Source organism: Mus pahari, chromosome 15, assembly GCF_900095145.1.
Source record: "Mus pahari chromosome 15, PAHARI_EIJ_v1.1, whole genome shotgun sequence".
NCBI lineage: Eukaryota > Metazoa > Chordata > Mammalia > Rodentia > Muridae > Mus > Mus pahari.
In genome coordinates, this window is record NC_034604.1 from 75,396,122 (window position 1) to 75,409,331 (window position 13,210).

General features: G+C 45.2%; 1 protein-coding gene across 2 annotated transcripts in view; it reads right to left on the reverse strand.

Moving 5' to 3' along the window:
* The window catches only part of Znf236 (zinc finger protein 236), a 104,978-nt gene that overhangs the window by 25,456 nt on the left and 66,312 nt on the right, over positions 1-13,210 (reverse strand). For both annotated transcript variants that reach the window (XM_021214523.2, XM_029546912.1), the window contains exons 17-24: positions 11,851-11,954; positions 11,131-11,282; positions 9,312-9,524; positions 4,726-5,008; positions 3,316-3,419; positions 1,339-1,704; positions 548-693; positions 217-457 (exon numbers count right to left, since the gene is read on the reverse strand). In XM_021214523.2, the coding sequence (XP_021070182.1) occupies positions 217-457; positions 548-693; positions 1,339-1,704; positions 3,316-3,419; positions 4,726-5,008; positions 9,312-9,524; positions 11,131-11,282; positions 11,851-11,954 (1,609 nt within the window). The remainder of the gene's footprint in view (positions 1-216; positions 458-547; positions 694-1,338; positions 1,705-3,315; positions 3,420-4,725; positions 5,009-9,311; positions 9,525-11,130; positions 11,283-11,850; positions 11,955-13,210) is intronic.

The following is a 13,210-nucleotide window of genomic DNA, read 5'->3' on the forward strand; positions in this document are numbered from 1 at the left end:
GAAATCAAAGGCCGGTGAGCATAGTGTTCCAGTAACAGTAAAGTGGACATACTGAATGATCACCTCTGAAAACATGGGCACGGGAGGATTTATGCTTTGTTGTTAAGCTTTACAAAGAAATGAAAAATATCACTGCACTAATCTAAAACCACCCATGTTACCATGAGCAACAAAATGAACTCCCAGGTTTTACAGTCAGAAAGCACTGGCACTTACCGCTGCTGCTGGTGGTCAGCACGGAGTCCTGTTCAGACAGTGGGCCAATGGTCAGATTGGCAGATGTCACTGTGGGCTGTAAGGACAGGCCTGAGAGAGGCTGGATGACGACGCTGGCTGGGATGGTGCTGTCTGATGTCTGAAGAGAACTGTTCTGGGAGGCTGTGCCAGACTCGCCTGTGATTGGCTGAGCAAGCAGGCTGCCCTGCTGTAGTGTTTGCTGCAAGATGCTCGGATCAATCTGCAAAGCAACAGATTCTCCAGGTCAAAGTGCTCTGCCACGTGCAGTTTAGACACTGTCACAGCACAGAAACCCATGGAGCCACCATACCTGCAATGTGATATTGTTGATGCTGGAGGCATCGATCCCAGAAATCTGAACATTTGGTCCAACCAAGTTCGCAGCCAGCTGTAACTGGATACCTTCCAGAGTAGCCAGACTTCCGTCAGTCAAAGATACTGTCAAGTCCCCACCAGCTGGCCAGAGAACGAGAAACAAAAGAACTCAATTTAATACTGGAAATGCTTTCCATCTGATAGGATTCGCTTTTTCCACAGAGATTTTAGAACACAAACATTTTACGGGTTATGTCATATTATGGAATACAATTATTCTTACTACAGATACATCTGCATTATCTGACTATAACAAAATAGCCACTGTGAAATAATCTTACCCATTTCAAACAGCAGAAAAGAGACTAACAAAAGACTACCGACTAGTCCACAGTTTAATATAACAGCAGCTAATGAGTGGCCGTCTGGCTCTCTCATGCCCCAAGGAGAGAGACGCAGGAAGAGAAGACCCACAGGATGTTAAACAGGGGAAAGAACTATGGCCCTTACTTATAGCATGCCAACACAGTGGTGTACATGTAATACTGTTCACGCATGTGCAAACACTAACAACAGGGTAACTCCACTAGATTAAAGTCCTGAGAATGCTGACTGGGTAGGAAGTGTGGTTAGACACACTGAACAGAAGCTTAACAAAGTACACGTACTAAAGCAAATACAGTGGGAGAAGAAAGGGGAACTCAGCTGTCCCTGCTGCCTTCTGAGGGACAGGCTCAGAGTGTCTTGCTATGGGAACAGAGGAGATGGCACGAGTTGGTTTCCTACCTGAGACAGAGGCAGGAAGGATAGTTTGGCCGACCAAGCCCGGCTGAAGCATATTCTGATCAAACTGCCCTGTTAGAACAGAGTTGTTCATAATGAACACATTTGGGTCAGTGGAAGAGGAGTTGAGAAGGTTCACAGACTGGAGACTTTCGGATGAGCTTCGTGTGACAGGCTTCCTGGCCTTCTTTGGGTCTGATTTGTAATGAAACTGCATATGAGTCTTCCTTCGCCCAGAAGTCCGGAAGCGCAGCTCACAGTGAGGGCATTTGAAAGGCTTTGCTCCTGTGTGCAGACGCATGTGCACCTTCAGACTTCCCTTTGTGGAGAAGGCGTTGCTGCAGACATGGCAGCTGAACAGCTTCTGGCCTAAAAGAACAGCAGGAAGAATAAGCAGGAGCTAGTGACAATTGAAGCTCACAGACAGTATGGACACACTGCCCTGACTTCAGATAGCAAAGTACATTAGGCTCTCAACCAAGAATGCTATGACAACAGGTAACAGAGGAAACTGACTCACACAGTCTATGGTCTGCAGTTAGTATTCCCTCAACCCTCTGAGACTGTGTTCTGAAATCATATTCCACCTGGAGGAATGTGCACAAGGAAAACCCTGCGCCCTCAGGCAGGCCCTGTGTCTAGTGCTGTGCACCACCCCTCTGGATCTTCTCATAATCAGCCACATAATAAAAGCCACCAAGGCACAAATGCCATGGACAGTGATTGCCCTGGGAGAACTCAGGATCAGCCACCTAGGAAATAAGTATTGCTTTTTGCCAGGAATGATGAGGCAGACTCGGAGGTTACAGTAAATCTGTGATCCTATGCTGCTCTGAGGTCTGCCGAGGGAGAAGACACCTTTCTTATCTATGTAGCCTAAGCTGTACTGCTATCCCAGCTGAGGCTAGAACAGCTTTGCTAACCACAGGAACACCACCAGGCACCTAGCTTGTCACCACAGCGTATGAGACTTGGAAGCAAGCCGGGCACAACTAGCCCTGTACCCTCAGCAAGTTTATAGTACAGCATAAGGGACAGACACTGGGAACCTGATGAAGCAACAGGAAACTGTCTGAGAAACTCTTAATAGATGAGTTCATTCCTGTCTAGTGGCCAATAATACTCCATCAGGAGAGAATGTACGAAAGGCCATCTGTAGATATTTGTTCAATCTTATGATCCAAACTTTTGGAATATGGAACTTGATACCACACCCTAGTGGACAATGGAGCGATGGAGAGTTCCTTACACTCCTACATGCAAACACACTTCCAGATAGTCACAACTTAGTACAAGTACTAGCCTCATGGAGCTGGGAGGACCGTGCTGCCATTAGCTTCACGGCACACAGGGCCCTGACCCCAGGAAGTTGGGAGGACTGTCCTGTCATCAGCCTCACAGCACACAGGGCCCTGACCCCATGAAGCTGGGAGGACCTGCTGTCATCAGCCTCACGGCACACAGGGCCCACGTTGTGGCTTGGAGAAGATGCCTTACAACTGCAGAACTCAAAGAACAAAGGTTTGTGCTTTTTAAATACAACTCATTTTCAGATCCTCAAATCACATGATGAAAAGAGCCAAGAAAACGAGAAATAGTTTTCCCCTTGGTACATTTTTCTCCTCACATAAAAAGATGATATGATCTAGCAAATGTCAAAGAGAATTTCCAAACATCTACAAAATGACTCTCATTGGCCCAAATGAGACTAGCAGGGAACCTTGTGAAAGAAGAGTAAAGGCTGAATAAGAACAGCAATAATTTATAATTTGAATTTTCAGATTTTTACCCCTGCCCCATTCAAAGAGTTAAACCATTTCCCTTACATAGAAATAAAATAATAATAATAAATAAATAACCCTTTTACGTCTATATTTTCATGCCTCCTAATTTTGAGTTCTCTATAATTTTGAAACATTTGTGCAAAAAGCATTAAGACACACCCTCAGGCATCTGCAGTGCTGAGGAGCCGTTCCTTACCTGTGTGGGTCTTCACGTGACAATCTAGAGTGGACTTCACAGTAAAGCTCTTTCCACATTCATCACACTTATATGGCTTTTCTCCAGTATGGATTCTAACATGCCTATTAAAAAAGCATTTCTAATTAAGGGATTTTATTTTTAACTACATATGTATTTTAAACTTGAAGCTTTGCTTTTGAACAGCCCGTGCAGTCCACACACACACGTCCTGTCTGCAGACTTACAGCCCTGCGGGTGCTGAGGTGCAGTCCACACACATGTCCTGTCTGCAGACTTACAGCTCTGCGGGTGCTGAGGTGCTTGATGAGCCTTACCTGCTGGCTCCAGTCCTTCCCGGAGCCGAGCTTAGTGTCCTGACTGCAAACTGGATAATGGCATCTGGTATGGCTTATCTCTTCCCACCCTGCACAGCCCTGGAGCTCCTCCATCTTCCCTTGAGTTCAGGGTCTGTGATGACTGACTAGGAATGGCCCCAGAGACTCACATGTGTGAATGCTTGGCACTATTAGGAGGTGTGGCCTTGGAGGAGGTGTGGCCTTGTTGGAGGACGTGTGCTTTCTTTTTTTTTTTTTTTTTTTTTTAAAAGATTTTTTTATTTTTTATATGTAAGTACACTGTAGCTGTCTTCAGACACTCCAGAATAGAGAGTCAGATCTTGTTATGGATGGTTGTGAGCCACCATGTGGTTGCTGGGATTTGAACTCAGGACCTTCGGAAGAGCAGTCGGGTGCTCTTACCCGTTGAGCCATCTCACCAGCCCCAGGAGGTATGCTTTCTTGAAAGAAGTCATTGTGGGGCAGGCTTTGAGGTCTCAGAAGCTCAAGCCAGTTCATTCCCGGCTCCCTGTGATCTGGATGGAGAACTCCCAGCTCCTTCTCCAGCACCATGTCTGCCTGCATGCTGCGTGCTTCCCGACATGATAATGAACTAAACCTCTGAAACTGTAAGCCAGCTCCAATCAAATGCTGACTTTGTAAGAGGTGCTGGGATCATGGTGTCTCTTCACAGCAATGGAACCCTCATTACGGCAGGGTCCCAGGTTCCTCACCACTCTGCCACAGTCCATCCTGCATATCATCAGTCAGCTGCTTGACTGTGACAGCTGCTGGTCACTAGTCTGCCCTGTGTTCTCACCCTGATGCCCAGTCCTCGGTAGAAGGTATCTGCTGGTCATCAATGCCTGACACAGACAAGCACTCTGTGCTCCTCAATTAAGTTGGCTCATTTTCGAACACAATCACAGAAAATGCATAGGCAGTGTAGTCCCTTGGACTGTTCTACATGAGCTCACTACGGTGATGCAGGCTTAGAACCACACCCACACAGGTGACTTCCCACACTAGTGTGAAAGGCACTGAAGTACACGCTCAAGTCTGCAAGAGCTGCAGGAAAGAGCAGCAGCCTCACCTCACGAGGTCGCTGGGCTTCTTGAAGCTCTTCGGACAATATGTGCAACAGTTGGCATGCTTGGGCTCAGCCTCAAGCTCCGCCTGCTTATCCTTCATCTCACTGATGCGGTCCTTTTCTGCAGCCGACTGCACCAGGACCTTCTCAGACACTGTAGCACTCTCCTGGGGCTGAATTTTGGCTAACTGGGCTGTCTCCTCCTCTGTGAAAGTAATGACCTCAGGACGAGGCTTTCTTGATGCACTTCTCTCAGAATTTTCTTCATCTTCCTCCACACATGTGTCTATAAGAAAAAGGGTACAAAGTCAACAATAAAAATCAAGTTTCAACAAAAGAAAATGAAGCATGTAAGGTTAGAGTTAGTAAGCAACATTTCAGGCAGCAAACAGCTGCTTTTCCATTTGGGGCTAATGAGAACTCATCCGTCCAGGAAGAAGGAAGGCAATCAAGAGAGGCATCAGAAGAGGTCATTGTGGATAAGGCTGGCTTCTGCCAGCTACAGGGCCAGCAGGAGCTTAACAAGCACCACAGCCCACAAAGCCAGAACTTACAGACTTTGTGCGATTACAGGCCAGAACCGATTACTAGGTGAATAAAACCAGATGCTCAAAAATCAGTGACCAACTTAATAAAACAACACAGAACCCCGAATTAAAGAGAATGAATGGAGAGAAGAAACTTTAGAAATCACACACGCACGCACACACACGCGCACACACAAATATCCTCTCATTACGGGGATATATTCCAGCATCTTGAGCCCACCAAACTGCAACACAACTCTAAGAGTAGTCAGGGGTGGTGTGCATGCTTTTAATGCCAGCACTCAGGAGGCAGAGGCAGGTGGAGCTCCGTGAATTCAAGGCCAGCCTGGTCTACAGAGTGAGTTCCAGGACAGGCAAGGCTACACAGAGAAACCCTGTCTCAAAGAAAGACAAAAAACAAAAACAAAAACAAAAGGAAACAATAACAATAATAACAACAACAACAACAACAAAAACCCAGGAAAAAAGCTGCCAGCAGCACCCGCAGACATGAAGGGAAGAGAGCTACTGAGGTGAGAGCACAGAGACTTCTGTCACACAGCTGCACTCCACGTGCAGTGTGTGTGTGTGTGTGTGTGTGTGTGTGTGTGTGTGTGTGTGTGAACAAAGCACAGTCAGGACTCAAACAGGTAAACCCTACAGAAGCAGGGAAGTGAACAGAGTTAACTCCAATCAGAAAATGGGAAAAACAACCAGATTGATATTCAGAAAAAAGATGGACCAGACAGAAAACAGGAGAGGGGTGGGAAAAGAGATCCGTCATGGAAGACAGAGTCAGGAAACTCAACATCTACTCACAAAATTTCTAGAAAAACCTACACATAAAAACTCCATAATACACTTGTAAGGTCTGAAAGATTTAAGCAAGCTATAGACAGTGCCCCCACCCACACAGAGGTAAAACATGGAGAGAACTGTGCTGAAATTTTAAATAACCAAAATATATAAAGATCAATATAAAACTAGTCCTGAAAAAAGGAAAAGATAAGCCGGGCGTGGTGGTGCAGGCCTTTAATCCCAGCACTCGGGAGGCAGAGGCAGAGGCAGAGGCAGGTGGATTCTGAGTTCGAGGCCAGCCTGGTCTTCAAAGTGAGTTCCAGGACAGCCAAGGATACACAGAGAAACCCTGTCTCGAAAAACCAAAAAAAAAAAAAAAAAAAAAAATCTTTTTTCCCAAAAAACATATGTTCTTTTTTGTGAAAAAAAAAAAAAAAAAAAAAAAAAAAAAAAAGGAAAAGATAATAAAATTAGCAAGAATAGAAGACGGTGCATGTAAGGCCATAGCCAACCGTGCCAGCCAAGAAGGAACTAAATCACACCACAAGCACCGGGGTGAGCAGAGCAAACAATGCATGACTCTTCTTCTCTAGCTAAGAGCATGCACGGCAGGCAAACAAGACACATCACAGTGTCCGTAAACATGAAGCAGTGTGACAAAGAGCTAAGGGAAGGGAAGGCCACGCAGCAATCCTAGCATTGACTTTGGAATCTATGCCTTCTTAACTGCTAAGAAATCCTAGCACTGGCCTTGAGCCTACTCATGCTAGCTCATCAGTGGGCACTGCACGCACACCAGGGTCTGAGGAGTACGTCTGGGCATCTAAAAGACTTGCTTTTCATGGTTCACCACAGCTCACTGCAGACTGTGACTGCTGGAAACCAGGGCCACACTAAGCCCTACCAGATGGATCTACTCCTTGAAGCACAGAAGGCCAGAGGTCTCAAAACTGTCTACTAAAGAAGCCGACCAAGGAAGCTTTGCAACACCCAAGTCAAGGCTTTTGCAAATTTTAAAGTGGTTTAGGCAAACTGTGAAGGTTCCCTTTCAAACTATAAGACAAATGTACACTACTGTCCTTTGAATGTAGTACCAGAGTGGTCCTACAGCCTGACCTGTAACCTCATCCATAGATGACTGCAAGCAAGTAACAGGATAAACAACTGGACAGAAAACAGGGAATTCCTCAGCAGATTGCATCTCTGAGAGGGCTGACCAAAACACCTTACATGGCACGGATCTGACACTGGGCAGTACCATTCAAAAACAAGAGATGCCAGTGCCTGGCAAATACAGAAGTGGATGCTAACAGTCATCTATTGGATGGAACACAGAGCCCTCAACGAAGGACCTAGAGAAAGTACCCAAGGAGCTAAAGGGGTCTGCAACCCTATGGGAGGAACAACAATATGAACTAGCCAGTAGCCCCCAGAGCTGTGTCTCTAGTTGCATATGTAGCAGAGGATGGCCTAGTCAGCCATCAATGGGAGGAGAGGCCCTTGGTCTTGTGAAGATCATATGCCCCCAGTATAGGGGAATGCCAGGGCCAGGAAGCGGGAGTGCGTGGGTAGGGAAGCAGGGCAGGAAGAAGGTATAGGGTATTTTCGGAAACTAGGAAAGGGGACAGCATTTGAAATATAAATGAAGAAAATATCTAATAAAAAAATTAAAAAAATAACATCACCAGCTACAACACAAGCAAAAATCACACACACACACACACACACACACACACACACACACACACACACACACGGACACTGCATGGCTGTGTAAGAACTGCACTCATTAACATGACCATGCTGCTCTCACCTGTGGAAATACAGCATGCACATTCTAACTCCAATTTCATCTGTGGTTTACTAAAAGGAAACCCTGACTGAGCAGAAGAGTGAGCATTGAGCAATAAGCTCAGGGTGAGGGAGCTGGACAAATTAACAGGTGTAATATCTGGTAGGAAACAAGGTAAGTCTCTCAAACTGTGGGGCCTAGTATGAATTAGAGATACTGCAATGTGGTACTGAGCACACCCTGGCCAGAAGGACTCTCACAGGTCGCTCTACAATTTCAGGGGAAATGAAAAGTAAGCTCTGCCTTGATGCACAGCACATGGTAATCACAACATCCAGGCATGTTGTACATGTGTGCTTTACTGCATCACGTAGCACACATCACAAAACACAACTGCATGTATGCATCTGGTGCAGATAGATTTGTCCACAGCTCAGCCGAGGGAGTGAAAGTGACGGGCTGCACTTACAGCACAGCGGCACAGCTGAGAGAGCACTACACAGTGCTCCTGAGTACAATGGCCAGAGCATACGCTCAACGCTCAACAGAAAGCTCCGTCAGAGCAGAGGTTGGAAAGCCCCACACTGTCTTTGTCTTCACTGTGAGTCTCTGGACATTTTCTCAGAGGGCATGCACGCTGCCACACTCAGAAAATAAAGCTTCATTCACGCATGTGCGCACACACGCACAGAGAGAGAGAGAGAGAGAGATTACAGCTATATTAATGTATATTTAGAGGCTTCTCAGAGGCAGGTAAACGTCCTGCTGCACAAGATGTGATGTGTGCTACGTGATGCAACTCAGGTTCAATTCCCAGGGCCCCGTGAAGGCGGAAGGGGAAAAGCAAGTCCACATGTGTCCTCTGACATCCATGCATGTGCCCTGGCAGTGCACCCACATACACAAACCATTTTTTTATTAGATATTTTCTTTATTTACATTTCAAATGTTACCTCCTTTCCTAGTTTCCTCTCTGAAAACCCCCTATACCCTCTTCTCCCCGCCCTGCTCACCAACCCACCCACTCCCACTTCCTGGTCCTGGCATTCCCCTGTACTGGGGCATATAATCTTCGAAAGACCCAGGGCCTCTCTTCCCATTGATGGCTGACTAGGCCATCCTCTGCTACATAAGCAGCTAGACACACGAGTCCCACCATGTGTTTTCTTTGATTGGTGGTTTAGTCCCAGGGAGCACTGTGGGTACTGTTTACTTTATATTGTTGTTCCTCCTATGGGGCTGCAAACCCCTTCAGCTCCTTGGGTACTTTCTCTAGCTCCTTCATTGGGAACCCTGTGCTCTGTTCAATGGATGACTGTGAGCATCCACTTCTGTATTTGTCAGGTACTGGCAGAGCCTCCACAAGTCATTCTCATTCATAATAATTCTTAAATTAAAAATTCAAATAGATTTATAAGTTATAACTAAACTGACATTTGACCATTAAAGTTTCAATCCAAAGCAGAAACTACCTCCTCCCTCTGTCTCTGCAGCTGCTGCAGCTGCAGACGAAACTGCTTGGTGTCTCTTCATGTGTTTCCTACAGTGGACCGCAGTGCGAAAGCCCTCTTCACAGAATGGACACTTGTAAGGCTTCATGCTCATGTGTGTGGCCATGTGCCGCGTGAGGCTCCCATTGGTGGTGAAAGATGCATTGCAGATGCTGCAGCTGAATGCCTTGACACCTACATCAATAGAAAAGAACACGTCAGAGGAAGTCTTGAAATCACAGGCACTCAAGGACAAACAAACTTGTAACAGCAAAGTATAAGTGACTTACAGGTTATGAGATTTTGACTGAATAGTGCTTGAAACACAGACACTAACAGAGCATGTCTGATTCCATTCTCTCCTACAATAAACAGCCCTGAGAAGACGCTGCTCACAGCAAACCAAGATGGCCCTGTCTGACAACAGTGCCTCAGAAGAAGCACCTACCACACCCTGCCTTCCCTCAATAAATGAATTCTCCCTGCCTCCTGGACTGTCTGTCCTTCCTACGTACCACTATCCCAGAACCAATGTGTCAACAGCCCTTAAAACCACGCCCAGTCACCAGCAGACTCATCCACAGGCTGTTCTAAAAGGCTGCATTCAGAATACACATTGATGTTAAATGTGTAAATATATTAAATGGGTTGTGTTCAGTGGGTAATTATAATCTAATCACAAACCATATATCTGCTAAAGGTCCAAGTCATAAATGGCCATGCTGTTTTTAAAAGATTTACCACACTGATAATAGTAAGGCCATCAGCCTAACTTTGAATGGGAGAATGATAAGAATGGACAGTACACAGGAAGACACCATGGACCACTGGAATTCACAAACCAAATCCCAACAAGTGACAGCCACCCACCCAGGAATGGTGAGCAAGAAAACACACAGTTTGGTGTCCTGTCAGGATGTGGAAGTCAGACCTTCATCCGTGTGCTGGACAGCATGCTACTTAAGACCCAGTCTATACTGAACAGCCAAGTTTACAAGTGGATTTACTTGTGTGTTTGAACCCAGGGTTTTGCACATGCTGGGTCCTCCAATAATCACCATCCCTAGAGTCATTCCCAGCCCGAAAAGGGTTAGTCTTTCTTTTTTTTTTTTGAGATTTATTTATTATATGTAAGTACACTGTAGCTATCTTCAGATCTTCAGACACTCCAGAAGAGGACATCAGATCTTGTTATGGATGGTTGTGAGCCACCATGTGGTTCCTGGGATTTTAACTCAGTCGATGCTCTTAGCCACTGAGCCATCTCTCCAGCCCCAAAAAGGGTTATTCTTAAGGCCCAGAAATTGTATTCCTTGATGAGAAAGCCAAATCCATATTCATACAAGTCAAATAATAGATCTAATAAATATGAAAATTAAACTTGCTTTGTCTATATAATGAAATATTATGGATCATAAAAAAGATGGTAGTATTAATACATGCTACAATACAGATGAGCTCTGAACAATGCACTGTATTAAGTGAAAGAATATGACCACTACAGACTATCTATGAGCTCACTCATGGGCAGTAACTACAACAATATCTACAAAGGCAGAGCTAGATCAAGGATAATTTATAGTTGGTAGTACTAAGAGAATAAGGGAGTTAATGATAAAAGGTCTAGACTTTCTTGTGGATGCCAATAAAAACACACTAAGTAAGAGTAGAGGGTGGTGCTTTCAGCACTCTGTAGACAGGCTGAAACAACTGTGAGTGAACTGAATGATGTAGGTTATATCAATAAGGCTAGAACACGAAAAGAGATAAGTCATGATTTCTACAGGACAAAAACAGTAACCTGTATGTGTCTTCTCGTGGGACTTGAGGACACCAGAGGAGACAAAGCCACGCCCACAGAGCTTGCACTTATAGGGTTTCTCCCCTGTGTGTGAGCGCACATGCTGCTTCAAATGACTGGACTTCTTGAAACCTTTGTTGCAATAGTCACACCTAGAAATGAAACACAGAGAACTCAGGCCCTGCTCACTCAAAGACCATTACTGAGCAGATCCCAGATACCAGGTGATACAAGAGAAGAAAGTTGCTTCAGCATGCTCACCAGGGGTCAGTGTTCTTGGGTAAACCATGGCACTGCCCCACACTCAGCGAATACAATGAGCAGTAAACAACAGAGGCAAGGACAATTAACTGCTAGATCAAGTTCTGGACAGGATATTAGTAATTTCAAATGTGTTATTTTGAAATTGATAAATGCTATAACTCAGGAGGACACAAAGCATTTAGTGTAATCATTAAACGAGCATATGGAGAACAACTGTTTGGATGCCTTATAAACTGGGGGTGATAACAAAGCCTATTTCATAGCCCAAGAAAACTGAGTTGCAAAGCACTTAGCGATTGCAGGTGTACAGTCAGCACTCAGCCTCCCTGAGGAGCTGGGTCTNTGAGTGAGTCCCTGTAAGAGGGCACTCAGCCTCCCTGAGGAGCTGGGTCTGTGAGTGAGTCCCTGTAAGAGGGCACTCAGCCTCCCTGAGGAGCTGGGTCTGTGAGTGAGTACCTGTAAGAGCGCCTGCTCTGGCCCTCACTGTCCTCCAGGAACTGGGGGCCTTGTGCTTGTAGGTCCAGATCCTCTTGAGATGACTCTGGAAGCAAACGAGTTGCCTAAAACGACCAGAAATATAAAGCAAGAATATATGAACATCTATTAATAAGTATAAGATGACTTAATAATATCAAAGATATAAATGTTCTAATGCAGTTTTAAGAGAAAAACTACAAGTAATCAATTGTATTCATTTGAAACAGAGAAAGTATAAGTCGTTGGAACAGATATGTTTAAGTATGTGCTTATTTTATACAAACTATCGTTGTTTAAGACAGAGTATAGGTCTAGTAAGCTAAAGTTAGACTGGCATTTGCTATGGTGGTTAAGCTTGTCTCAAACTCATGATCCTCTTAGCTCAGCCTCCAAGTGTTGGGATTACAGACTAAACTTCCATGCCTCACTAATAACCAACTTTCGTACAAAGTATAAACAAATATGATTTATCTTAATGAGAGATTACACTTTCATCAGCTTGACTCTACTACCTGTGAATGACTGGATCTTAAACATCCTATATTCTAAAGGACTGGCTTCCATTCTGTGACACTATTGGTGACTGGTAGAACTTTCCTGGGAAGGACTCATTTAGAGACTACAGTCATTGAGGGCGTGCCCTTGTAGGGGAAACAGGAACCTTCAACTCTCCTTCCTCCCACAGATGCCACAAGGCACAAGATGTACTTTCTTCCACCACATGTGCCCCCAGGATAATCCTATGCCAAGTCACAGGCCCCAAAGCAACAGACCTAGCAAGTCATGGACTGAAATCTCTGAAACTGATAAAAATAACTCTCTCCTGGTTTTAGGTTGTTAATCTGAGGTACACTGTCACATCAGTGGGATGAACATGCTAGTGTGAATAAATATGCTACCTTCTGAAAAGAGAAAGGCTTTTCTTTGTCACAAGAGAACTAGGGAAAGAAAAGCCACCTCTACCTCTCAGAGACAGTACAACAAAACAGCCACCCGACCTTTATCCTGACAAGAGGACCACAGCCCACAGCACCACGACAGCACTGAACCCGACCTTCTTAATGCTTCCTGACTTCAAAATAAATCCTGCTCACACTGGACAGACAGCAAGCAGACTTGAGGATAGCTGGATAACTGAAGGACAGGCTGAAAGGTGTTTGCACAGTGATGGAAGCAGTTGTCTTTTGACTTGTCCATCCACCTTCCATGAGCAAATGAGGCAAAGTCACACCCACCCATCCATCCAACCACCCATCCATCCACCCAACCCAACCCATCCATCCACCCACCCATCCATACATCCACCCATCCATCCATGCATCCATCCACCCACCCACCC